The sequence below is a fragment of the Rattus norvegicus genome, chromosome 15, assembly GCF_036323735.1.
Source record: "Rattus norvegicus strain BN/NHsdMcwi chromosome 15, GRCr8, whole genome shotgun sequence".
In the NCBI taxonomy this organism is placed as follows: domain Eukaryota; kingdom Metazoa; phylum Chordata; class Mammalia; order Rodentia; family Muridae; genus Rattus; species Rattus norvegicus.
The window spans coordinates 18,975,400-19,003,330 of record NC_086033.1 but is presented as its reverse complement, the minus strand read 5'-3'; the positions used below and the strand labels follow the sequence as shown (position 1 = coordinate 19,003,330).

Sequence of the window (27,931 nt, the reverse complement as noted above, 5' to 3'; positions counted from 1 at the left end):
GAGGCTAGACATTACATTCCAGGGAGAACCGCAGCAGTGGGAGAGACTGGAAGCATCCAAAATCAGCAAAAATAGAATTTAATCTTGCTCAAGTAAGGGTAGGCAGCTAGTCCTCCCGGAGACAACTATGGGCAGTCTTGAAGGGGCTTGTTCTCTCCACTACAGCTGGTTCCACAGGCCCCATGGCTGCCCGTCCTAAAGCTGCTCACCATGGGGGACTGTTGCTTCCTTAGAGGGGAAGTGAGTCGCACTGTGCAGGGATGACTGGAGCATCCCATATGGCTTCTCCTTTCTTCCTCCCAGTCGGCTCCTGTCAGCATGGACCCAGCACTCCTGGGTTCTGCTCTCAAGTCAGTTGGGTGTTTCTTTGGTCAACTCCCTAGGCGAGAAGGGCCGTGGCCATCCTACATTACTTTCTTTGGAACACAACCCTCCAGTTCTAGTAACTCCGGCCATCCTTCATATTTGTTTGTCTCTGGATTGTTCTTTAAGAACTAGGGAGAAGAGAGAGAGATGTTTCAGGCAGTGAGCAGTCATGGCTGTCTAGGACTCACGGAGAAAGCATTTGCGTTGTCCCTTAGCTCTCGGAGGACTCACTTACCTCTGCCACAGCTTCATTTTACAGATGGGGCCAGAAGCTTGGGGGATGGACCACGGCTTGCTCAAGATCTCAGCAGTGGGATCAGAGCCTATTATACCCCATGGGAACGTCAAGGATTGGGAGAGCTTGGGGAGCTGTAGCTCTTCTCCAAGGCCCCCACTAACCTCCCATAAAGCCCCAAATCATGATAGTGACAATGTGGAAAAGCATTTGCTGCATGCTTGGCACTGCCCCAAGCTGCTTTCTGTTCCTAATCTGCACAACAGCCCTGGGAAGTACATACTGTCATGGCTTCGTTCTGTGGGGGAAACTGAGGCATGGAGAGGTTCTGTCACTATGTGGGGGAAATCATGTGGCTTCTCTAATGTGCTACCAGTATGGGAACTTAGGGTGTAGTTGGGGACTTGCTTCATGGTCATCTGCTTTTCTTGAGCATGGACACTTCCTTACTAGGAGGAAAAAGGACCCGTTTAGCCAGTGCAGCCTTAGCTCTACCCACTGTGCTGCATGCTGGAGTCCAGTCCAGGCCCTGCGTTCTTGCCCGGAGGCCCTGGACACGCTTCCCCTTCTTCTCCTAGCTTAGGCCATCTTGAACTACGCCTGACTTCTAAATTTGGGTGATGGGTAATTTTGATGGCCCATTAGCCGGACAGAAAAGTGTCTAGGAGTGTAAAATACTCCTCTGGATATACTCCTCTGTGGAGTGTTTTGAGAGAGGATTAATGGAGGAAGTTACTAATTCAAGCCACCCCACTCATTTCTAATGTGAATACGCCTTATGGAATCACAAGTACATGAGCCATCACTGTCCAGGCTAGGAGACAGCCCCAGCGGCGCTCCTCCTAGAGTTCAGCCCTGCTTCCGCACTGTCCTCTCAGCCCTGCCTGCACCTCACAGTCTCCACACGTGGGTTGCTGTGCCTAGTCTCAGTGTCACACAGGGATCCACTCTGCCTCCCAGCTCTCTTCCCTGGTGCTCTTTGCACTTGGCCAGCGAGGCTTCCTGAGAGACAAGGACATCTTTGTAACACTGGGCGAACCTCCGTGAGAAGTGTGCTGCAGCCTCTCAGAGTTGTCCTGAGACCTGAGCTCTCCGAGCCCGTGTTATCTCACACATATGCTAAGATAACATGCATGGTTCACTGTGCATATTAGAGGGGTCCCAGCCAGGAACTTGCTTGGCATATGCCTGAGCATAGGGAGTGTTTACTATAGGTTGGATCCTATCATTCTCTTGCACATGCCCCTTATGGGACCCTGGCATTTCCTTTTGAGTCTACAGTGTCTTTTGAGTGGAATCGTTAACCCTGGGATCTGGGTGGTGCTGGGAAGGACAGGCTAGCTTTTTTAGGTTTCTCAGATCATTCCAGACTGCGGTGTACAGAACAGGGGAGAAGGTCTAACATTTCTCCGGGGCCTTTAAACTCTGGTTATTACCCCTCCATCCTGTGAGTATTCTTCAAACTCCACATTGGAGTTCCTAGACCATGCTCAGGGCCACCCCCAGGCCATGGCCACAGAGTTCAGTATTTTCTTTCCACATGCTGGGGTGCCGTTGTTTCCTGTCTAGTACTTGGTGGTCGTCACAGTCTCCATAGGGAGCTCCCAAGGGCACTCAAAGCCTCACAGCCCCAAAACTCTTCCCTTTACTGCTGAGATGAAAGGACTGGGGAATACAGGTTTGTCAAGGTCATAGCTCGGATTGGAAGCTACCCATTCAGCTTCTGATCCTTCCCTACCCCAACATGGCTTTATCTCTGCGTTTCCTTCTTCCACTTCAATTTAGTGCCTCCCTCTCTCCACTTGTCCTCTCTTTTTGGGTACTTGTACATGACCCACCTCTTGCGAGGTAGCTTCCTGCTGGAATTTGGATAGTCGGGCTGCCCAAAACTGAGGTGAATTTTGAGCAGCCAGGCAGTGTTGCATGCTGGTTCTGTAGAGAGTCCCTGACTAACAGTATAGCCTACGTGAGTTACTGTCCTTCCATCCCCTGCAGCTCCTTGTCCTCCTGTGCCTCGATCAGACAGGGAGGCAGTCAAGAACCCACCTGCTCATACGGGCTTTTACTCCTGAGGTCTTTAGCACCCACAAAGACCCAGCTGTCCCGGAAGCCCAGCTGCTTGGCGTAGGAACTCCCCAGGTTGGTGAAGAGCGTCTTGATTTTGTCGTTCATTCTGCCAGAGAGAACAGTGCGGGTGAGGCTGAAGACACTGCTGGGAGGTGGGACCAGGGCAAGGTTCCCAGTGACTGGTCCCATTCTCCACTGCACCTGCAGCACCTGCCTTCCGAGGCTCTCAGGATTCACTGGACTGGGCTAGGGGTCTGAGACTTCCCAACAGAGCTTTTGGTGGCCGAGAGATGTGTTTGAACAGTACTGCTCTGTTTATAGGTACTACATGTTTATCTAGGAAACATGGGACTTTGTTAAGAACTAAAAAAGGAGGTGGGACATACCCTTCTTGCCTTGCAGGAACCATCGTAAACATTTTAATATGGTCACGAGTTGTTTAGTGATGGGATCCAGTCTAAGAAATGTGTTGTTAGGTGAGTTAGGTATGAACGTCAAGAGTGTTTACCCGGGGTTGGGGATTTAGCTCAGTGGTAGAGCGCTTGCCTAGGAAGCGCAAGGCCCTGGGTTCGATCCCCAGCTCCGAAAAAAAGAACCAGGAAAAAAAAAAAAAGAGTGTTTACCCAAGTCAAGCTGGCTACAACATTCATTAAATGATCTGATTTTAATGGGGCAATACAGTATGCAGTTAGCCATAACAAGTTATGTAGCACAGGTGGATTTTTTCTTCTTCTCAAATATGTGTGTCCACATATGTACATGCATGATTGCATGAGTGTGTACATGCATATGTATACACACACACACACACACACACACACACACACACACACACCTATGCATGTGTATGTGTTGTGGCCCAAGGCTGATGTCAAGAATATTTCTCAATCATTTTTCCAATTTATTTCTTTGAGTCAGGGTTTCTCAGTCAAATACAGAACTCACCGATATGGCTAGTTTGGCTAGCCTGCTTGCTTTGATAATCCTTTGTCTTGGCCTTCAGAGACTAGAATTGCAGGCTGGCTACAATGTCTACCTATCACTGATACAGGTTTTGGGGATTTGAACTCACTCTCCATCCTTTTTCAGCAAGCTCATTATCTACTGGGTCATCTCGCAGCCTAACACACACACACACACACACACACACACACACACACACACACACACACACACGTATATCTTACTCAGCCTTGGAGGGTGAGTGTGGTGGTTTGAATAAGAACGGCCCCCTTAGGCTCATATACTTGAATGCTTACTCACCAGGGAGTGGAACTGTTTGAAAGGGTTACAAGGATTAGGGGGCGTGGCCCCGTTGGAGGATAAAGCCCACACTAGGCTCAGTCTTGTTCTCTCTCTTTTTCGACCTGTGGATTAGGATGTAGCTCTTAGCTTCATCTCCAATACCATGCCTGCCTGTCTGCCGCCATGCTTTCTGCCCCGATGATGATAGACTAAACTGGAATGGGCAAGCAGAACCCCAATTAAGTGCTTTTTATTCTACAAGCAGCTTTGGTCATGGTGTCTCTTCACAGCAACAGGACAGCGAGACCGTGAGCATTCTTGTAAGTCTTTAATGTTTTTCACCCCATCCTTTGCAATGCGTCTTCTTGTGTGCACATATAATGACACATGTCATTGTGCTCTAATTTCTGTAACCAGCTAGTTGCTATTGGAGGGGGACAGTCTGTCACCATTGTAATGGAGGGCAAGTCATACCACCAGAACATTTCCCATACTTCCCTGACTCTTTTCCCGGGAAAGTTTGCTGGGACATGGGGCTTTCGGGAAAGCAGGGAAGTGCATGCAGGTGTGGAAGTATTCGGTTTGTTTCCCCAGGTGGCTTAGCAGGTGGAGGGTCCCACTTACTTGGTCCCTGGGTCATCATAGGAGGCTACCAGCACCAGGGTGCTATCTGGAATTTCTGTGAGGAAGTCCAGCAGGGGTTGGGGTTCTGGAGGAGGAAGAAAAGAGGCACTGGTCTTTAGGAGAAATGACTGCTGGTCATCTTAATTCTCCACTACTACTTAATGACCCACAGAGGACGTGGGCCTGGCTGATGGGAGCCTAGCAGCCAGATGGAGGCAGTAGATGGTGGTGCGGGTTCCTGCTGCATTTGTCCTGGGGCAGGAAAACGAGAGAACATAATAAGGGGACTTCGCTCAAAGTGGTGACCAGACACTGGCATTTTAAAGTTCCCTGGCGTGGGGCTGGGTATCTAGATCAGTTGCTAGGTTACTTGCTTTGCATGCACAAAGACCTGAGTTGGATCCCTGGTACCATATAGACCTCGTGTGGTGGTACACGCCTGCCGTCCCAGCACTTGGGAGGTAGGGGCAGGAGGGTCAGAATTTGTAGATCTCTACGGTCCAAAATCACATGGCATCTTCTGAATTACCACAGACTGTCTAGATTGCTGGTAATCCTTGGTTACACAGGAAGTTTGAAGCCTGGGCTTCATGAATCTCTGTCCCAAAACAGAACAACCCAGCCCTCTCAGGTCTTGTGGCATATATATGAGGATGAGCAACGGCTCTGGGCATGGCGTCTTTTTGAAGTTCACATGTGATAATTTGGGGCAAGCGATGCATGCCTCTAGATGGGATTGTTAGCAGAGCTGCCCACATAATTTGTGAAGTTCAGTGCAACATAAAAAAAAATGTAGGACCGCTGATCAGAAAGGAAAGGATTAAGAACGTCAAGACTACAGGTGCTCCATAGAGCATCAAATTGGCAGTCAGACCTGTTCACAGGACTCGGATGCCCAGATTCCAGCCCAAGGAGACCTGTTCTGTCTGTTGTGCTAAAGAAGGAAGAGGGAGGTAATGTCCTAAGAATCAGCCACATGCACAAGGGTTAAAAAAAAAAAAAAAGAACAGAACATGTTTATGTGGAGAAGCAGCATCTGCAGAGAGATGGGGAGGGAGGCGCCTCTCAAAGGTCCTGTCCAGACCTTTGGAGGTTATGTCCTATGCTTGGGTCCACCAGAGATCACTACAGCCTTGGACTTTTATAGAGCACTCTCCCTAGCAGGCCTTGAGCAGGTGCCAGGGCTTGATATCCTCATCCTCAGCACAAGAGCTGGTACATGTATGTTTGGAACCAATGCTAACCATGACGTTTCTTGGCCTGGAGTTTTGCCTGGCCTCTAAGAGCCCTCCTGCCCCTGAGGGTAAGGGAGAATTGCTAGGAAGTGATGGGGAATCGGAGCTTCAAGCATACCCTCTGGGCTGTGCCTGACATGGTGTGTGATGGTTCTTTTTTTTTTTTCCTTTTTCTTTTTTTCGGAGCTGGGGACCGAACCCAGGGCCTTGCACTTCCTAGGCAAGCGCTCTACCACTGAGCTAAATCCCCAACCCCTTGACGGTTCTTTAATTCCAAAGGTTGGCTTTATTTTTCTTCTCCTGTCCCACTCCTTTGACCTGCCACGGACATTTCTTGAGATCAGCGTCTGATAAACTACCGTACTCAAACTGTCATCTAAGGATCTGTGCTGACGTCTAGCTCAGACCCTAGGAAGGTGCTCAAAGCAGTGGGCTGACCCCCAATCTTCCCATCCTCGTGCCCGCAATGTCGCTGCCCGGTGAAGGGCTCAGCCCCCATGGCGTTCGTACCAACAGCAGTGCCTACCTCCAGAGTACATGTCAAAGCTGGCCTTTCTTATCACACGTCCGGTAGTTCCTAGTGAGAAGAGAGTTAGTGTTTCCCATAATGTGAGTCATCTCACTTGCTGTTTTGCTGGATCTGGGCCATGGGTAGTGTAGAGCCTCAAACCAGAGCGAGAACTGAGTGAAAGTAGGTCCTGTGAGAGCCATGCAGGGCCTCAGGAGGGGGCTAAGAATTCCTGGGCCGAGGCTTGCTTGACAGGTAGCTCATACTGGCTGAACATCCATGACACAACAGTCTAACTACTCAGCTGCTCACACACAAGTCAGCATTTCATCCTCAAGTTTTGTACACATTTGGTGAGGTGTTGGTTTGAAATGGGATGCATCTGAGACGGTAAGTTTACTAGATATGCTTTCTGACAAAACTATCATAAGGACATGGTTATCACTATTCTCGCATAAGTGGGAAATCTGGAAGCCATGGAATTTTCAGAGTCTGAATGGCTTTTGTGGTTTTTGGTGCAAAACCCCTTGGCTTTCTGGAGGAGAGCCACAGGTCTCAACCTCCACCACTAGATGGCAGCATTGCAGAGGGCATGGCAGTGCTGTGTCTTCTTGAAGCCTTGGCCGGTAGCAACGCTCCCTGTGATGGGAGCGGGCTTATCTTGGCAAAGCCCTCCCAGGGTCTCAGAGGCATATGGCGCTTTACCCAGGGACTTTGGAAGGGACTGTGAGTCTCCGTGAGCACTGCTCATTTGTGGGTTTTCTAATCAGGGTAGAGGTGAGTAGCATGGTCTGAACCGTTCCTCAGAGGAAGCTCTGCACAGCAAAAGGTTAGGAACCAGCGCCACGCTTAGTTATGGTTTGCTGCTCTGGCTAATTATTACCTACGAGTAGCCCGATGCCCCGAGCTAGACACCTGCTGGAGACACTGTAGAGTAAGGATGCTGCCACTTGGGGACGGTGCAATCTGGGTTCCAGTCTCTATAGTATATGTTCAACATGTTAACTTTCATTGTCACTGACGATTATTAGTATTGTTAACAATTTATTATTATCATTAACCACAATATTAATAATCACAAAATTATTATTAGTATTGTTAACAAATTATTATTATTATTATTATTATTATTATTATTATTATTATTATTTACATTGGCTTTGTGAGAGGCCAGATAGGAAGTCTCAATAATTTGGGACCTTCCTTCCCTCTTCCCTTCCCTGCTGCCTGGAAGGAGCGTCTCTTCTTTTCTCCTGAGAGCTTTTAGCTGTAGCTAGCCATCACCCACTCCGGAACCTCCTGTGATTACTTCTTCCCTACCTGTCACATCTCAGCCTCCTTACTTCGATGCCTACAGGGATCATGAAGCCAGGTCTGTCCTTGTCGCTGCTCTTAGTGTCCTGCCAGGGCCTGGCTCACACTCGCTGGTGTTCACACTTGTGAAGTTAAGAATGATGTATGTTCAGCATATGCAACCCTCACCCTGCCGCCATCTGCCCACCGTGACTTCATGTGTGTCAGTCTAAGCTGGACTGGCCTTGAGGGTGGAGCCGTGGGCCGCAGCAGTAAATTCTTGGGCAGGAGCCTAGGGCTGTCAGGCCTGTAAGACTTGCCGCTCCCCTAGTCCAGCCTTGCCCTGTCCTTAGTTCTACTGGATGACCCAGCAGGTGAAAGGTCCCCTTCCTGGGTCACTCACCGTTCACCAGAGCGATGTTCAGGCCTCTGCCCACATTGTTTCGCACAGGACTCATGATACTACGGATGGAGAAGGAAAGTGAACTAGGCTGGTGGTCCCAGCCGCAGAAGGAAAGCTGTGCTTCAGTGTTGGGGACCTTCAGAGGGCCTTCAACCTCTGGGGCCCAAGACAGAAGCACCAGGAAACACAAACAGTGGCTTTGGCTTCCAAAAGCCAAACATGGCGGCCGTGTTCTATGTGCCATAGCCAACCAGCTATGTGTGTGGAGCTCAGCTGGGTTCGCAACAGCCCACCAGCATCCACACGCTGTGCTCTGCCACTCCTCAGGACCACGGAGTACGTTCCTGCTCTCAGGCTGTGGTTTCTGGGGCAGCTGTTTGGCTATGGGGATTAGTCCAGGACTGGGTCCCAAGGCAGCAACGAGATACACTCTTAGGATCCCTCTGGCCCTGGGGATGTGCAAAGCAGTGCTAATATGTCTGAGCTGTGGCCGCCGCCCCCATCCACAGAGAAGTCCCATCTTCAGTGGGGGGAGGGGGGAGCAGCCAGCAAAAGAAAACAGAGCTAAGGATGCTGGGAGAGGAAGGCCTGATGGTGCCGTGTGAACTGCTGGATCCTGCTCATCCTCAAGCTGGGAACCTCTGGCATTTGAACTACGTACGCAGACAGAGTACAGTTCCTGTTTTGCCCAAGCTGTACTCAGGTTCAGCCTCCTGGTGGAAACACCGATCTACTCTCATTTTTCTGTCATCCTGTTTTCCGAGGCAGATAAGTGTGACTTCCTAGGCTGGGAATTGGTAAACGGTTTTCCCCGCACGGCATCCCTTTCGCCAGAGCTTGTCTGGGGGGCGGACCTTCCTTCTGCTTGCTAGGTGGCCCTGTCTGAGCATCACTTTGCTTTCTTTTACGATGGGGACAATAACAGCCCAACCACCTGTGCCGGGAAGGGATGGGCAACTTAACCAAGGTGTGGTTGGGACACATAGAACTGGTGTCAAAGACAGCCTGGGGAAGGCAGGGGTTTCCTCCCGCGCCTGCCCTGAAGCTGGGATCTCCAGGCAGGTGGATGGATGATTGAATAAATGGATGGAATGCAAACAAAGAAACACAGCCATCCTGGGTACTTACATTTCATCTTCAAAGCACATGGAGGGACCCACTACGTTGGCAGCTCCACTGCTGATTTTAAATGCGAAGAAGTTGTTCAGGCAGCTCTTGCTGAGCCCACACTTGAACTTGGGGGTGTCTGGGAAGGGAACACAGCATTCTCACAGGGGCAGCATCTGGGGGAGGGGACTGGGCTTGGGGTTTTGTTCATTTCTGTGCAGGACTCTGGCTGAGGGTGTAGCTACCCCAGATTTAATTCGGTGGCTTCCTAAGAGAGGCTGGTCCTGCAGAGCCTTGCTGGCTCACCCTGGTGGACCCTGTACCTGGGCATTTGTGGGTGTTTGGTCCCTCTTTGCTGGGTGAGCACTGAACCTTTTGGTTTGGCTTGGCTTTGGACTGGGAAGGATGAGATGAATAGCAAGCAGAGGGTCTCCCTGGCTTTCACTGGTGGAGAATATTCTAGGCCCCCCCCCCCCCCCCCCCCCCCGCGCGCCAAGACCACAGCTGGAGTTCCCAGAGCTTGATCAACTGCCACTAAGTCTGACAAGCTTGATGTCAACAGACCGGCTTAAGCAGGCTTTTCTGGAATTGATTTTCTGACCATCCAGCCTTTACCACCAGGCTGCTGGATGAAGGGAAATGACGCCCATTGGGAGATCTTAGCCACAGGGAGCTAGGATCTGCTTCCTGGATTGTGGCTGAAAGGGCTGTCTCCATAACTCTTCCAAACTCCTGGACCCCATCCCTCCAGGGACCCTGGTGCCATTGCTCTGGGCCTGAAGCTGGTGTACTGTCATGAGCACTGTGTGTGTGTGTGTGTGTGTGTGTGTGTGTGTGTGTGTGTGTGTGTGTGTGTTGTGTCATCAGGAACTATGAACTGCTCTTCCACCAATCATTTTGCTAGAAGTGTCTCCAATTATCTTTGCTAATTATCAAATCAGGGAGTTGGTTTTGATCAGAATAGACTAGCAGGTTTTCTCTTAAATTCAGTTTGGACCTACAGTGAAAGACCTAACGAAAAAAACTCCTGAAGATGGCTATGGGCTTGGAGAGTGGGGATGTGGGAATTGATTAGCAATGTCTGCCCTGGGATCAGAAAGCAGGAAGGGTAGGAAGTAGTGCACATGCTTGAGTTTTTTATTCTCCCAGCACATGGTATCTGCAAGAGGTCTTAACTCTGTGTCTGGTTCATAACTGGACTGAGGAGGCTTCAGAGGGATGAGGGCAAGAGTATAAAGTGTAAGTTTATGTTCATTCCTGTAGTCTGCTCTCTGCCATGCTGTGTGCATTGGGCTCCCACGTCTTCTTGGTCAGTAAAATCCTAACCCTGAGGGCTCAGCTCTCTGGAGTCCATGTGGGGTTAGGGGATGAGGGACCTGGCTGGGAGGCCTTACGTAAAAAGCTCTGGACTAGCAGGGTGAGGGTGATTGACTCTCAACTTGCCACTACAACTGTTTGGCCTTAGCCAGGAGATCTCACTTCTCCAAGCTGGTTTCCCCAGCCATAGAAAGGAAATACTCCCGGAACCTACATGGGGTGTGGTAGCTTTATACGAGATACCTATGAGAACGGGATGCAGCATCTGGCTCTGCCTGAGTTAACACCAGGAGCATCTGGCTCTCTTCCTCCATCTTCTTTGACTCTCTGGAGCCCTGGTTCTTGCTGGAGCCCTCTTTCAATTTTGACTTATAACAGGGTGAGACGTTTAGAGAGGAGAGATAAGGTGTCTCATGGATCTAGACTACCCAGAAGGAACTGCAGAAGGGAAAGAGTTCCCTTCTGAGAATCCCCAGTAGTCTGAAAGGCTGAGAGGGACTGCCCAGACCCTGCTTCTGGAATTGCCACTGTCACACTGCCACTGTCACAGGAGAGTGGGCTGGGAAGACCCCGGACACCTGTATTTCTCTGGGGCCTGCAGCAATGGGAACAGAGACCCCGGGACATCCTGCCTGAGGGCAGATGAGGGGCTGGGGTGGGGATGATACTCACGGGTCTCCTTGGGGGGCATGCCTGTTTGAGAGAAAGAATCTAGTTAGTGAAAAGGTACCTCGTCCTCCTGCAGGATCAGGGAGGGGGCCGGGTAGTGGGAACAGAATTTGATATGCTTCCACTGGCATAAATTTGGCGTCCCCATACATGTGGGAGCTTTTCTCACTTGTTGCTGCCACCCACTCATAAATATGTGCACATGCATATACATTCATATAATACATGCACATATACACCCACGCAAGGCACATGCATGCGTACTCAACACACATATACATAAACATGTATATGCACAGACACATTATTCGTGTTTAAAATCAAGCTGTGCTATGCAGTGAGAAACCTGGAGTTTGAGTCCTAACCCCCTGGACTCAGTTTACTTAACGACACATAGAAAGGCATCAGGACAATGCTCACTGGGCTGTTGAGAGGACCCGGTGAGATCTTGGGGGCCTCAGTGAAGAAAAGAATTGCGGTGCTGGTCCCTGGCTGTCTCTTCCTGGAATGCCTGTCTGTGCTAGGCCCGAGGGATCATGGTTCACTGCCTGGCATATTGTCTTACTCTGTCCTAGTTGTTTACAGGTTTCTAGAGCAGGTATTCACCATATTGCTCTAAGTCCTAGAGAACAGGTTCCTTCAGTGGATGCAAAAATGTCAGGGAAGGAGCGTGCCTTTTCTGGGCCCTGGGCACAGCAAATGACCAAGGCTGAGCCAACCCAATACTACAGTCCTCTGGAAACAGCCCTACTCTGAGTTAATGTATTCCCTTGGCCTGCGTGTGTGTATGTGCGTGTGTGTGTGTGTGTGTGTGTGTGTGTGTGTGTGTGTGAGTGTGTGTGTGTGTGTGTGTGAGAGAGAGAGAGAGAGAGGAGAGAGAGGAGAGGGGGGAGAGGGAGAGAGAGGGGGGGAGAGAGGGATGGAAGAGAGAAAAGAGAGGGGGAGAGAGAGGGGGAGAGAGAGAGGAGAGAGAGAAGAGGGAGAGGAGAGAGGAGAGAGAGGGAGGGGAGAGAGGGAGAGGAGAGAGGGAGAGGGGAGAGAGAGAGAGGAGAGACAGAGAGAGAAAGGAAGGGAGGGAGGAAGGGAGGGAGGGAGGGAGGGAGAGAGAGAGAGAGAGAGAGAGAGAGAGAGAGAGAGAGAGAGAGATCCTTTCAGTTATAATGTTGGCATCTGGACAGTTGGCAGCCATCACGTGTCCTAGAGTGAAGCTGACCCTGTGTGGAGCTTCTACCCTGGTGAGGGAAAGCAGCAACTAGTAGTAGACTGGGGACTTTGCTCAGTTAGCAGAGTGCTTGCCTAGCGTGCACAAAGACCTGAGTTCAACTTCTGGCACCCAATAAGCTAGGCCCAATTGTGCCCAACTGTGATTACAACACTCAGGGGGCAGAGGCAGGACGATCAGAAGTTCAGTGTTCTTCTCTGGTACATAGTCAGTTTGAGGCCAATGGGCTGCATGGGACTGTTTTGAAAACGAACCAAACCAAAACAGAACAAAAACAGTAGCCGTAGCAAGCCCTACGAGAGCTTTCGGTATCCCTGAAACCAGCCACACCTGACTTCTCAGTTACAAGGTCCCAGAGGTGCTGTCATACTGATACTGATCCTGTCTCACCTGTCTGGGTTGTCAGGTAAGGTAGGAGTTCCTAACCTCTGTGCCCTGGGCCTTGATGGCCTAGAAAAGCCCATAACTTCTCTCAGCCTAAGTTTGTCCTCACTCTCTTGGGATAATTAGTAGCTTTCTTCTCCAGCAGAGTCGCAAGGTATTGAGTGCATAAAATAAGCCCAACTGAGTCACCAAGAGAGCCAATTATTATTATCATCTTTCTGTATAGTCATGGTAAGCATACATTTGTGCTGCGGTACTATATAGGGTTTAACATCAGCACAGTGAAATCATAAAATAGGGTGTGTGTCCCCAGGGCAAAAGCCTGTGAAATGAGGGGAAGTTGACTGGCGAGTCTGGGCTGCTGGTGGGTTTTTCTGTCTGTCTTTCCTTCTGGACATACACCTGCATTTCTGGAGACTCTGGGTTAGGGAAGTGCACTGCTGTCCTTTTGAACATTGTAGCTAAGTCTGTTTGCTTCTCTTGACCACAAAGAGGGGCAACCTGTTTCTTATATGGGGGTCCCTGTAACCTTACACAAAACTAGAGCCCTCATGCTTGTGGCCTGGAGTTATTGGTCTGCCAACTCTTAGGTAACTGAGCTTTGAGAGATAGTTCTGGGTAGGCTCTCTGCAGCAGTTGCCTGTTATATTCAGAATGTGGCTCTGTCCTGTATAAGACACCTTGACCTTCCTGTACTGCTCTGGATCACATCTCCTTGAGGCCAGCAGGCGGTGAAATTCACCTCTGGATCAGGGGCATGGCAACCACCAGGTGTCTATATAATGAAATCCCAATGCGGACTCTCTGCCTCAGCTGATATGAGGCAGATAGACGGCATAAAGTCTATCAAGCCTTCCACTATGAAGTTGGGTTAAAGATGCGGTTTCTGGTTTCTTTCTGTCATGGTAAGTTGGGAGCCATCTTGGTCCTTGCAGATTCTGTTGAGCTCTGTGGTTCTCAGTCTCCTGGGAAGATAGATCCCAGGACACACACACCCCTTCCCTTCTCTCTTGAAAGGATTTAAATGTACATACCCAGACTCTCATCCCTGTGCTGACATCTCTAAGGGAGAACTTGGGTTAGTTTTAAAAGTTGCCTTGACTATCTATTGTCTCAAAACATGCATGGTCCAACCATGCCACAAGTCATGCTTGATTCTATTTTACAACCACATTAAGGACTACTCTCTGAGGGTGTTTTCAGCTTAAATGAGACTGTGTAAGTAAAACATTAAGAGCTTGTCCATCCACCTGTTTATCCATTCATTTATTTACCCAGCCACTCATCCATTCACTTATCTACCTACCTACTTAGCTCCTTGCTATTCATTCATCAGTTCTTCTATTTACTTACCGATTCATCCACCTACCTACCTGTCATTCTCTTCATCTATCCACTCACTTATTGATCTGCCCATCCTCCTGTCTGTCCACCATCTATCTATTCACCCACTCATCCATTCACATATGTATCCATTCACTCACACATCCACCCTATTCATCTGTCCATCCATCCACTCTAATATATCCATCCATCCATCTATCCATCCACTCTAATATATCTGTTCATTCACTAATTCATTCATTCTTTCATTTCATCTTTCCATTTATCTACCCATCCTCAAATATATCCAACCAACTAACCATCCATCCATCCATCCATCCGTCCATCCATGCATCATCTGTCTATCTATCATCCATCCACCCACCCATCCATCCATCCATCCATCCATTCATCCACCCATCCATCCATCCACCCATCCAATACTTTTTGGCACTGGCCTATGCACAAAACCTTGCCATCAGGAAAGTTACATTCTAGGAGGTAGAGTCAGGCAGTAACTAGGAAAGCAGATAACATGATGCTGGGATTTGGAGACAAACAGGATGATCTGGAAGAGGCTGAATGGGGAGAATAGACGGCAGCTGAAGTTGGGAGGCCAGGGAGGCCTTTGAGGTGGTAATACTTGAGCAGGGAAATAGAGCAAGCAGACATGTAGGCCCTGCTCAGAGAAGGTTTGAAGCAGAGGGAACAACAGGCAGGAGAAGCCACTGACAACTCAGATAGCATTACTTCTTCACTCGCAACTCAGACAACATCGTTTCTCCTTCGCTTCCTTCTTTCCTTCCTTCTGTCCTGCCTTGGATAAGGGCCTTAGACCAATTCTGTGATCCCCATAGCTTCCTGGCAGTCCAGGAATCTTATGCCGTGTCCCACAATGCCAGTGCACAGCTCACCACTTCTGGCTGCCTCCTGGGTCACCTCAGGAGAGAGGTCCTCAGCACCCCAATCCCTGCTCTGCAGATGATGGCCACGAGCCCCACTCACCCAGCCAGCGTGGCAGACGGATGGTTTTCCTGTTGAAGTTGGTATAGCTGCGGAGGAAGATCCACATGGTAACCACGGTGAAAATGAAAGCCACAACACGAATCAGACCTGCAGGTAGGGAAATTCTGTTAGAGCATGTGTCATATCCCAACAGGAGGCTGAGGTGCAGGGCCATGTAGAAAGTTCATGGGTGAGTTCTTACCAAATTCCAACACAATGGGAGGAGGCTTGGTTATGGGTACAGATCATGTCTAGAACATGAGACTGGGCTGAGACCACATAAGGGTCCATGCTGGGATCAGTGAGATCAGAGATCAGATGTTGTGAACACTTCCCAAACTGCCATTGTGAATGAGTTCAAAATGCTCCTCCTTGGGCTCCAGTTAGCTGCCCAGAGAGAATTCTCAGGGATATAACCTGGAGTCTGTACTGTGTGCAAGAATTCACACTCTCACAGCTAAAGCCAGTTAGTCCTAAAGAGTAGACATGATTACGCCTATTGCTGGTGCCTCTGGCCTCCATAGTTCCAGCTGCAACCTCTCCTCATTTAGCCTCTCTCAAATCATCCAATATTTATTCAATTACTATCATCACACTACTTGGCTGTTAACTGACTCTACTTCCTGGAACAGGATGTTTTTGAAGGCAAGGGTTTTATTTTATCTACAGAGCATGTATTAATATGCATTTGATGAATGAAAGAAAAACAGAGCTATGTATATATGTAAGTATGTGTGTGTGTATGTATGTATGCATGGGATGGTGGATGGGTAGGAAATGATTACAAGAATGGATGAGTGGGTAGATGGAGGGATGGATGAATGGTTAGATAGATGGATGGATGGGTAGATGGATAGATCAATGGGTAGATGGTGGATGGGTAGATGGATGGATGAATGGGTAGATGATGGATGGGTAGATGGATGAATGAATGAATGGGTAGATGATGGATGGGAAGATGGATGGATCAATGGGTAGATGGATGGATGGGTAGATGGATGGATGGGTAGATGGATGGATGGATGGATGGGTAGATGGATGAATGAATGAATGGGTAGATGATGGATGGGAAGATGGATGGATGGGTAGATGGATGGCCTACATTTTTGGTATTACCATCATAGTAGTAGGACCTAGGGATGTCCTCCATATTTTTTCATGTCTTTGCACTTTTGCAGATTTTTTTTCTTTTATTGGATTTTTTTTAATTTACATTTCAAATGTTATCCCCTTTCTCAGTTTCCCCTCCAGAAACCTGCTATCTCCCCCTGCTTCTATGAGGGTGCTCCCCTCCCCAACCACCCATTCCCTCCAGCCTCCCCGCACTGACATTCCCCTACACTGGGGCATCGAGCCTTGACAGGACCAAGGTTTGCTCCTCCATTTATGCCCGATAAGGCTGTTCCTCTGCTACATATGCGACTGGAGCCATAGGTCCATCCCTGTGTACTCTTGGGATGGTGGTTTAGTCCCTGGGAGCTCTGGGGGTGGGGGAGAATCTGGTTGTTCTTTTTATGGGGTTGCAAACCCCTTCAGCTCCTTCAGTCCTTTCTCTAACTCCTCCATTGGGGACCCTGTTCTCAGTTCAATAGTTGGTTGCAAGCATCCGCCTCTGTATTTGTCAGGCTCTGGCAGAGCCTCTCAGGAGACAGCTATATTAGGCTCCTGTCAGCATGCACTTCTTGGCATCCACGATATTGTCTCATTTTGTTATCTCTGTGTGGGAGGGATCCCCCAGGTGGGGCAGTCTCTGGATGACCTTTCTTTCAATCTCTGCTCCACTCTTTGTCTCCATATTTCCTCCTGTGAGTATTTTTGTTCTCCATCTAAGAAGGACTAAAGCATCCACACTTTGGTCTTCCTTCTTCTTGAGCTTCATGTGGTCTGTGAATTATATCTTGGATATTCCGAGCTTTTGGGTTAATATCCATTTATCAGTGAGTGTAGTGCGTGGCATGGCGAAGTAAAGATGGCGCCGACATGCGCAGGCTTGTCCCCTCGTCAGGGCAGCTGTATGATAATGAGGTGATCCGGCGCCCTCCAGTGGTGAACAACAGTACTGCGCATGCGCGGGGTTTTGCACCTGATGTCAGTCTGGCTGGGCGGGTACTATGCTAATAGTGTTCATGCCCGCGCCAATCTCTGGAGGACAAGTAGCTGGGATGACAGTGGGGTGACTCGTGCCCCGCCAATCCCTGAAAGAATATTAACATATTCTTGTGTATATAAGGCGAGCACTTTTGCTGCTTGCGTCCCCGTGTCAACAATGAAGGTGTCCTGCAGTAAAGGCTGTTGAGAAGAATCCAACCGTGTTGCGTCTTCCTTGCCGGCCGAGGTGGGCGTGACAAGTGAGTGCATACCATGTGTGTTCTTTTGTGATTGGGTCACCTCACTCAGGATGGCATTTTCTAGTTCCATCCATTTGCCTAAAAATTTCATGGAGTCTTTGTTTTTAGTAGCTGAGTAGTACACCATTGTGTAGATATACCACATTTTCTGTATCCATTCCTCTGTTGAAGGACATCTGGGTTCTTTCCAGCTTCTGGCTATTATAAATAAGGCTGCTATGAACATAGTAGAGCACGTGTCTTTGTTATATGTTGGAGCATCTTTTGGGTATATGCCCAAGAGAGGTATAGCTGGATCCTCAGGCAGTTCAATGTCCAATTTTCCTGAGGAACTGCCAGACTGATTTCCAGAGTGGTTGTACCAGTCTGCAATCCCACCAACAGTGGAGGAGTGTTCCTCTTTCTCCACATCCTCACCAGCATCTGCTGTCACCTGAGTTTTTGATCTTAGCCATTCTCACTGGTGTGAGGTGAAATCTCAGGGTTGTTTTGATTTGCATTTCCCTTATGACTAAAGATGTTGAACATTTCTTTAGGTGCTTCTCATCCATTCACTGCTTCTCAGTTAAGAATGTTCTGCTTAGCTCTGTACCCCATTTTTAATAGGGTTATGTGATGTTCTGGAGTCTAACTTCTTGATTTCTTTGTATATTTTGGATATTAGCCCTCTATCAGATGTAGGATTGGTAAAGATCTTTTCCCAACCTGTTGGTTGCTGTTTTGTGCTGATGACAGTGTCCTTTGCCTTACAGAAGCTTTGCAATTTTATGAGGTCCCATTTGTCGATTCTTGATCTTAGAGCATAAGCCATAGGTGTTTTGTTCAGGAAATTTTCCCTGTGCCCATGTGTTTGAGGCTCTTCCCCACTTTCTCTTCTATTAGTTTCAGTGTATCTTGTTTTATGTGGATGTCCTTAATCCGTTTGAGCTTTGTACAAGGGAATAAGAATGGATTAATTTGCATTCTTCTACATGCTGACCTCCAGTTGAACCAGCACCACTTGTTGAAAATGCTGTCTTTATTCCACTGGATGGTTTTAGCTCCTTTATATCTTTGTGAAAGATCAAGTGACCATAGGTGTGTGGGTTCATTTCTGGGTCTTTAATTCTATTCCACTGATCTACCTGCCTGTCTCTGTACCAATACCATACAGCTTTTATGACTATTGCTCTGTAATACTGCTTAAGGTCAGGGATGCTGATTCTCCCAGAAGTTCTTTTATTGTCGAGAATAGTTTTTGCTATCCTGGGTTTTTTATTTCAAGTGAATTAGCAAATTGTTCTAACTCTTTGAAGAATTGGATTGGTATTTTGATGGGGATTGCATAGAATCTGTAGATTGCTTTCAGCAAGATGGCCATTTTTACTATATTAATCCTGCCAATCCATGAACATGGGACAACTTTCCATTTTCTGAGATCTTCTTCAATTTCATTCTTCAGAGACTTGAAGTTCTTGTCACACAGATCTTTCACTTGCTTTGTTAGAGTCACACCGAGGTATTTTATATTATTTGTGATTATTGTGAAGGGTGTCCTTCTGAAGGACTGCTTCTATTGCTTTAGGAGTTATGGGACTGTTTAGATGGTTTATATGATCCTGGTTTAACTTTGGTACTTAATATCTGTCTAGAAAATTGTCCATTTCATCCAGGGTTTTCAGTTTTGTTGAGTATAGGCTTTTGTAGTAGGATCTGATTTTTTTGAATTTCCTCAGTTTCTGTTGTGTTCCTTTTCATTTCTGATTTTGTTAATTTCGATACACTCTCTGTGACCTCTGGTTAGTCTGGCTAAGGGTTTATCTATCTTGTTGATTTTTCTCAAAGAACCAGTTTCTGGGTTTGTTGATTCTTTGTATAGTTCTTTTTGTTTCTACTTGGTTCATTTCAGCCATGAGCGTGATTATTTCCTGCTGTCTACTCCTCTTGGGTGTATTTGCTTCTTTTTGTTCTAGAGCTTTCAGGTATGTTGTTAAGCTGTTAGTGTATTTTCTTTCCAGTTTCTTTTTGCAGGCACTCAGAGCTATGAGTTTTCCTCTTAATGTTGCTTTTATTGTGTCCCATAAGTTTTCATATGTTGTGCCTTCCTTTTCATTAAATTCTAAAAAGTCTTTAATTTGTTTATTTCTTCCTTGACCAAGTTATCATTGAGTAAAGCATTGTTTAGCTCCCATGTGTATGTGGGTTTTCTGTCCTTTTTGTTGATATTGAAGACCAGCCTTAGTCCATGGTGATCTGATAGGATGCATGGAATTATTTCAATCTTCTTTTATCTGTTTTGGTCTGTTTTGTGACCAAATTATATGGTCAGTTTTGGAGAGGGTACTGTGAGGTGCTTCCTGTAACTCTTCAAGGGATTTTTGTGCTTCCCCTTTAAGGGCTTCTACCTGTTTAACTGTGTTGTCCTGCATTTCTTTAAGGGAGTTATTTATGTCCTTCTTAAAGTCCTCTAACGTCATCATGAGATGTGATTTTTCAATCAGAATCTTGCTTTTCTGATGTGTTGGGGTGTCTAGGACTTGCTGTGGTGGAAGAGCTGAGTTCTGATGATGCCAAGTGTTCTTGGTTTCTGTTGCTTAAGTTCTTTCTCCTGCCTCTCGTCATCTGCTTATCTCTGGTGTTAGCTGGTCTTGCTGGCTCTGACAGTGGCTTGACCCTCCTGAAGGCCTGTGTGTCAACACCCCTGGGAGACCTGCTCTTTCCTGGTGGGATCTGGGTCCAGAGAGCTGTGGCACAGGGTCAGCTCCAGGTGCAGATGGAAACTGGAAGGATTGTCCTCTATAATTTTAATCAGCTCAAAACCACCACGAATAACCATCCAGTGGACTTATTCAGCGTTTTCAGAGCAGGACACAGCTGTACAGCCTCCCCTTACAGGCAGAAGTGACTCTGGCTTCTACACTGGGGGCATTCCCACCCATGGGAAGAGCACCAAGAGTCTTGCCTTGCAAGGACCAGAAAGTGTAACCACATGACCTCACTTGGTTTAGGGAATACTCCTTGTCTTCTGGTGCAAAGTGGAATTCTCCTCCGGCAGCAGTCCACACTTGGCAGCACCCATTCTGTGCCAAGTACTATGCTGACAGCTTTAAAATGGATTCTCTCACTTCATCTACTAATGCTTTGTGCTTGGTAATGTATTCTTTCATTGATGAGGAAACCGAGGCTTGAAGAGGAAGCTGCCTTCCCATGACTGCTTGGGAGGTGTGATTAGAATCCAGGAAAGTAAGCTGACTCCCAGTCAGGCGCCATGCCCTCTCCTCATTGCTTGGGATATAAATGGGGTGTGTATATTGCAGGCATTCTGCATTTCAAAAATGCCTGTAGGAAGGGGTCCACTCTGAGGGTGTGCCCTGAAGGCCTTTGTGTCACCATGCTCCCTGTTATGTGAGGACCCTGAAAAGCCATCCTTGAGGTTGGTATATGGCATTTCTTCTAAGCTGGGATTCTAGGCATATGGGGCCACAGGAGACAGCAGTTGTTCAGCTCCCCCAGCCTGTGGGTATATCCAAACTATGACCTATGGGACACAGGCAGCCTAGGATAGTTACAAATGTGATCCAACACAAAAAAGAAAAATCACAAAAATCATAAAAGTAAAAAGACATTCAAAGTTCTTTTTTTTTTTTAATGAATGGAGAGATGGCTTAGCCGGAAAAGAACTGGCTTCACAGGCATGAAGGCCTAAGCTCAGGTCCCCAGCATACATGTCAGAGTAAGTCCAGGGATCTCTAGCTGTAACTCTAGCACTAGACTAGATGGGCAGAGACAAGCATGTCCCAGAGGTTTCATATCTAGGGAATTCCAAGTTCATTGAGAGACCTTGTCTCAAAAAAGAGAGATTGAGAAGAAAACTGACATTACCTCTGACCTCTATGCATGTAAGTGCACACACATGCGCACATGCGCACACACAGAGCTTTATTCATGTGGTTATTTATAATAACTTATTAGTGGCTATAAAGTGTGGACTTCGTAGATGATAAAGTTATGTCACTGTATTCAAAGGTTGGACACACAATAGGGATAGGGTCTTTTTCTCCATTCTACCATGTTCCCTTGCATGATGTCCTCCTGGAGTTCTTGCTGGGGCCTTTGACAGGAGATACTGAGCCACCTCTGAGGCTGGGATGGGTAGACACTGATGATAGCAAAGTGAGCCCAAAGCAAATTTTAGAGCCCCCACCCCAAGAAGCTGCAGATCCCTCGTACCTGCCACTCTCATCCTGTCGGAGTGAAGAATGGCTTGGGGTCAGCCTTAACCTGTGGAGAGAGGAAAAACCAATAACAAAGTGACCTCTGGGGTCTGAAGATCAGAGAGGATGCTGGAACTGAGACTGGCATCCTTTGGCCCGGGTTCCTCTTACCTGGCCTGTGAGCAGGGGAACAGCTTTTGTCCCTTCTACCTCAACATCTTGAGAGCTCCTGTATTTCACCTAGTGACTGCAGAGACTAGCAAGTAGAGGAAGGTGCATTTTCAAAGAGTAGATTTACCTTCATTCCCTTTGTTAAACAGGGCAGCATTCCTTTTAGGCTCCGCCCAACAGTTACCTAGCAACAGCCAGGATAGGCCTGGCTTGCTACAAAAAGGACTGCTTTTATAAGTCTCCCTTTGCTCTCTCTGAACCTTCTCTCTTTCTGACCCTTTTCTTGCTCTCTCTCTCCTTCCTCTCCCCCCTCTCTCCATGCATTCCCAGCCTGGCCTTTTCTCCCTCTCTTCCTCCCCCCTCTCCCTCTCCCTTCCTCTTTCTTTCTTTCTTTCTTTCTTTCTTTCTTTCTTTCTCTCTCTCTCTCCTTTCTCTCTCTCTTCTTTCTTTCTTTCTTTCTTTCTTTCTTTCTTTCTTTCTTTCTTTCTTTCTTTCTTTCTTTCTTTCTTTCTTTCTTTCTTTCTTTCTTTCTTTCTTGCCTCCCCGCTCTCTGCTTCCTCTGCTTCTACTCCCTTTTTAACCCCCCTTCTCGTGCCCCAAATAAACTCTATTCTATACTAGACCTATTGGATGGCTGGTACCTCAGGGGGAGGGATGCCTCATCATGGGCCCACTGAGGCACCCCCTCCCACTGCACTATAGTGGTGCTTTACAAAGCATATCATGCTTCTCCCCTCTCTCTCTTCCTGCCTCTCTCTCTCTTTCTCCATCTCTTCCCCACTCCTGCCTGACTGTCCACCTGTCAGCCACTCAGAGCATCAGTAAATGCTTTTGCTGATGTGTGGAGGGAGACCTGAGTAGGCAGGTCTGGCGTCCCGCAGGCAAGCTCCTGCCAGGTGCCTTATGAACAACTCTTTTCAGGGATCAGTAAGGACAACTTTCCATGGTTAAGCCCACAGTCATTCAGCATGTAGAAGCAAGAGGACACATTTGGACGCACATCTGTGGCTACAGGGTCCCCAGCATTCTCCTCAGGGGTTGTTGACTTCTTGTCCTTTGTTTCAGAGGCCAGCTTAAACCAGAGTTTTCTCCTTTCTTGTGTCCTGGGCGGGGTCTGGGTCATCCTTTTTTAAACCTTCTGTTTTGCCCTGAGGAGCTGAGCAGTTGCCAGTAATGTGGCAACTTTGAAAGTCTCCTGGAGGTCCGCTTGTGATTAGGAGAGGGGAGGGCTGGGCGGAGCCTGGGGCAAGTGACCTTTTTTGATCTGTAGTGGTTTTCTTCCCCTCCTCTCCTCCCCTCTAGAATTTTTTTCTTCCCAAGAATCTATCTTAACAGACACCCTCTCAACAGTCCCCAGTGTCCAACTGCCAAGGACTCAGTAAGGCAGGAGACAGTACTACACACCCACAAGGGCCCTAACTGCATCAGGCCAAGCACGGCTGGCTTCCCTCTGTCTGTGTGGAAGAACAGAGGCAGAATCTGCCCTTCACATTTAAACAGTGGTAACAGCTACGGAACCCTCCGGTGGGAAGACCTATTACTACAACCTTCTGCAGGGGCTCCAGAGTCAGGAATCTGAGCTGTTACCTTGTTGTGTGTCTGCCCCTTCCACCCATCTCTCCCCTCAAGAAAGCTCTTACAGACCTTTAAACATCTCTGAGATTCAAATGACTTTTTTTTCCCCAGATACAAAATATGTATTGTAATACAACGGGGTCCTTTGAACGTGACTTGTGGTTCAGGGGCTCCCAGATGAGACCTGGAGGGCATTCTGTGCCTCCCCCTCCACCACTGTGTACATGTGGGGACAGGCGGGATAGAAGGGCAGAGCTGGGATAGGACAGACATGGACAGAACAGAGTTTTCCAAGAAATGGAGCTGACCCAGGGCTAAGGAAGGAAAAATTAACAATGAAAGAGAAGCAGAGGTGGAGGGTGAGGGGTAGAAGGTTTGGAGGAGATGGAGATGCAAGGAGTCTTGGTGGATACTCAGACACCTAAGAATCAGGCAGCATTTAGAGGAGGAGAGAGGGCCAGGGCACACAGTCTGGCTGGATCGCCAAGCTTGGCAGAATCTGGTTTCAGGGTTGGGGTGGGGAGCAGCACACAGTTGCCTTGGTCATGGGTTCTCCAGGCTAAAATCCCACCTGCTTGAGACCCTGGCTGCCCACCTGACACCCAAGGAGATCCCTGGCCTCCAGAGTCCCCATGTGCTCACCTCCGAGGCTGAGTGGGTGCTGTGGGGCCAGAGCCTAGGGCTACTTGAGGTTGGGGGAGGGTTGTTGTGGGGAGGAAAAAGGCACCAGGAGCAAGTGACATGGGGGGAGGGAGAGTTCTCTGCAGCCATCAATATGTGAGAAAAGTTTCCTTGCCACAACCGGTCATTCAGGTTGCAAAGTTTCAGGGGAGAGGTCTCCCTGTTCTAGATGGCAGCCAGGCCTTGTGGCCTAGGGCGTTGTTATGACTGCGGGCCATTGCTCACCCAGTTTTAGCATTTTAACAACAGGTAAGGAGAGTGTGGGAGAAGGAATAAAGGGAGGGTTGTGAGGAGGCCCCCACCTGCTGTGAGCTATGCTCTCCCTCCTAGACCAGAGAGCCACTCAAGCCCTCCCTGTCCTTGACCTGTCCCTCCCCTACTCACTGATGATTTCTGTCCTCAGATCAGTTTAGAGGCTCTGACACTTTCTTCTCCCCAACAGGCCTATGTCCTGCAGGTCCAGGACTACATGAGCACTGAGAAGTGTTCAACAAATGTTCAGGGATGGGATGAGTTGAATCCGGCACAGTCCTGGAAGGGTAGGATGACTGAGCCACTACGTGGAGAAGGAGATGGACCTTCAGAGAGGCCAAGTCATTGCTAAGGTCACACAGCAAACTGGATTTTATTCCTGAAGCTTATCAGTGTGGAGGCAGGCTGAGCACTAGGCCCAAGGGAATGACTGTGGCAAGCTACACTCTGGAGGACCCTGGATCTTTGTCTGCACACTGAGGGTCTGTCCGCAGAGCAATCTTAATCTGTAGGACTCCCGGTGAAAAACACTTTCTCTGGGAGGCCTTCCTGGTTCTGGAAGTCAAGGTTAAAGATGTGCATATGGTCCTGGATAGAGGAACATTCCTCACGTTCCCCTAAGCTTACAAACCAGCCTTCTTGGTGTTCTTTGTGATGCCCAAACTAGACCAATCAGATGCTTTACTGATATGGAGGCTAGGAGACACTAGCTGAGATCTCTCCCAGGAGATGCTTCTGTTAAGTCTGGGTCAGTGCGGCCAGTTCCGTGAATCCTTTCCCACTGGGGTCATGACCTGCCTGAGGGGGCTGAGCAGCTGTGTGTGAAGGGCTGGTCATCGCTGAATTAAACAGTGACGGATGTGCTACACTGAGAAAGATGTGGTGTCTGGGGGTCAGGCAGACCTGGGGTTGCTGCTTGTAATGTTGCTCAGGACTCTTAATTCTGCCTTTGAAAAAGGGAATGCTATCTACATGTGGTGGAAGGGGGCAGGCAGCAGGCCACCCTTTCTAGAAGGGCTGTGGGTTTGCGATCACCCGCCATTTTGCTTACAGGGCTCAGCTCTCCCATTCCCCCTTTATGCTCCCCTTGGTATCATCCCCCTAGGGATGTTCAGTCTTTCCGTGGAATCACAGTGTCACCACGACATCTCTGCCTGTGACCCGTGACATCTCCTTGACTTTTCTTCCTTCCACAGTGTTAGTCATTAGGTGTGGGACGTTGAGCACGCCAGACATAGCTTGACACGGAGTTCTACCCGCTACCCACTCCATTCTCCACTGCGGCATTTGATAAAGGCCCTGGGGGATCCAGAATGTCTGTTTCTACCTGTTCCCTGGAGCTCTCTGTGACTTTCAGCTCAACCATGACCTGCCCAGAGGCAAGGTAGCCAGTGAAAGGAGCCATTCTCCCTAGGCCGGGGACAGACTGTCAAAGAGGGGCGGTCAGAGCCTCTCACCAGCATCTCTAGTGAAGTGGAAGCTTCATCTGCTAAATTCAGACTCTTGGACCTTCCCTGCCATCACAAGGACCCCCTCCATTAAAATACTTGAACTGAACATTTGGCCAGCTTCCCTGATGCCTGCAGCCACTCTAGACAGCATTTATACTTACGTCTGGATATGGGCACTAGATGTGTGTGGTGTGGGTGTACAGAGAACAAAGACACTGGCCTTTTCCCTGCATTGAAACAGCTCCTTCCTTTTTGTTTTGTATAATTTTTTCTTCAAGCTAGATCTGCCCAGCGGACACACCTGGACCTTAGAATCCACCTAGCTTCTGAAAATTTAAGCCCTGTTTATTTCCACATCATTCTTAGACATTTCACAGACTAAGTGTCATCACTGAAGGCTGCAGATCACCAATCTACTTGTTGTCCATCACTGCTGGGGGGCAGGGTGGGGTGTTCATCACTAAGGGTGGAGACTTTGGTGGGGGGGGGTGTGGGGGGTGAGGTGCAACCCAGGAGAATGAGCCTGGAGCAAGCATCCAGAACCCAGAAAACTCTCATCTTGAGACGAAAGTCTCATCTTGAGATCAGGAGCAAAGAGCCCTCCCTCCCTGTTCTTGGCCTGCAAGCTCTAGGATGTATAGCCCTAAAGTCAATCCATCCTCACTTCTTGGGGAAGTCAGTTAGCCTCTTGGCCAGTTTACCGGTTTAAGCACCCAGAATTCCTCTTCATTCAAATAAAGCACTCCCAGCACCACAGCCGCAGGCAATGGCTGTCTTCGAAACCCTGTCCACTCCTCCAGGTTTATAAAGTCCTTGTTACCCACCACCCCCAATAAAGAGAGCTGCTGTTTTACTGAATATCATCTGAGCAAGGTGTTTCACTGAATAATGTCTAGAAGAGCTGTTTCACACACACACACACACACACACACACACACACACACACACACACACACACACACACACTGAACACGCTGCACTCACCCAACCCCACACATCCAGCAAACCCACTCATTCCCTTCCTTCAGGTCAAAATGACGCCCGCCTGAATACCCCAAGGGCAGAAGCACAGTTGGAGCCCACACTTTGGGAGGTGAAAGTACCAAGAGGGCAGTGAGAGGGTGTGTGGGACACAGCTCAGTGGGGAGAAGACAGAGACATGATTAAGAGTAAAAAATTAAAACTCTAAGGGCCTGTGGAACACATGCTAAGAGTCCTGCAACCACAGGAACCAGAGACTGTGGGAGGATCTGCCCAGGTCCAGTGGTCTGTTCCCTCATTTTCTAGCCTGTGTGAGGTTACCACTCATCCCTGGATATTCCTTCCCCTAAAGCCCTGGTATCTACAAGACATATTGATGATGTCACCAATACAGAGGGAGACAATACAGTGAATAGATTCATAAATAGTAAGGTTGCTAGTGAGAAAACTTTGTTTTAGTGACATTTAAGAAGGAAATAGTTTATTTCCATAATATCTTGTCTTCAGTATTGTATTTTTTTCCTTTTTAATATGTAGGTAGTGGTTGGTTTCTATCAAATTGACACAAGCCTAGAAGAGGGAACCTTGGTTCAGAAAATGTGTCCATAAGGTTGGCTTGTAGGCAAGCCTATGGGGGCCTTTTCTTAATTAGTGATTGATATAAAAAGTCCCAGTCGATTGTGGGTGATGTTACCCTCGGGCAGACTGGGAAGACCATGGGAAAGCAAGCCAGCAAGCAGCACAACCCTATGGGCCTTGCTTTAGTTCTGGCCTTCAGGTTCCTGCCCTGCTTGAGTTCTTGCCCTGACTTCCCTCAGTGATGGGATACGATCTGAGTTATGAGATGAAACACACCCTTTCCTTCCCAAGTTGCTTTTGACTGGGATGCTTTATCCCAGGAATAGAATCCACAGATAAGGCATTATGTGTCTCTGTGTGGATGTGCTTGTGTGTGAGAATGCCTGGGGAGGCCTGAAGAGTGTCAGATCCCTCGGAGCTGGAGTCACAGGAGGTTGTCCGATGTGTACTGAGCCATCTCTCCAGCCCCTGTTTATTGAAGAGATTTTACTCTCCTAGTGCCTGGGGCATTTCCCAGGATGAGATGTCAAATACTCTGTTCTAGGTATTGTGCAACTTTGAATTATTTGAACAGATCTAATCCTGTAGCAGATCAGCGATGATTCTGGGGAAACTGAGTCACAGAGTATTCATGTGGTATAGCTAAGAATCAGAGCAAGAAAAGATTTCAGATGAGGTCATATGTCCTAAGAGGCCA

General features: G+C 48.2%; 1 protein-coding gene and 1 long non-coding RNA gene across 11 annotated transcripts in view; one reads left to right on the top strand and one right to left on the bottom strand.

Moving 5' to 3' along the window:
• The window catches only part of LOC120096928 (uncharacterized), a 74,264-nt gene that overhangs the window by 42,928 nt on the left and 3,405 nt on the right, over window positions 1-27,931 (top strand). The window contains exon 4 of the long non-coding RNA XR_005493870.2: window positions 14,980-15,117. This is a non-coding gene — a long non-coding RNA (uncharacterized LOC120096928). The remainder of the gene's footprint in view (window positions 1-14,979; window positions 15,118-27,931) is intronic.
• Window positions 55-27,931, bottom strand: part of Fam3d (FAM3 metabolism regulating signaling molecule D) — a 33,540-nt gene continuing 5,663 nt past the window's right edge. Inside the window, exons 1-11 of one of the 10 annotated variants that reach the window (XM_039093091.2) lie at window positions 22,716-26,527; window positions 21,716-21,800; window positions 21,561-21,611; window positions 15,004-15,111; window positions 11,073-11,093; window positions 9,105-9,222; window positions 7,977-8,035; window positions 6,299-6,349; window positions 4,538-4,622; window positions 2,648-2,774; window positions 63-494 (exon numbers count right to left, since the gene is read on the bottom strand). In XM_039093091.2, coding sequence (XP_038949019.1) covers window positions 405-494; window positions 2,648-2,774; window positions 4,538-4,622; window positions 6,299-6,349; window positions 7,977-8,035; window positions 9,105-9,222; window positions 11,073-11,093; window positions 15,004-15,111; window positions 21,561-21,573 — 672 coding nt within the window. In that variant the 5' untranslated portion in view covers window positions 21,574-21,611; window positions 21,716-21,800; window positions 22,716-26,527 and the 3' untranslated portion in view covers window positions 63-404. The other 9 variants (XM_017599610.3, XM_039093090.2, XM_063274082.1 and 6 more) reach the window with 9 other exon arrangements.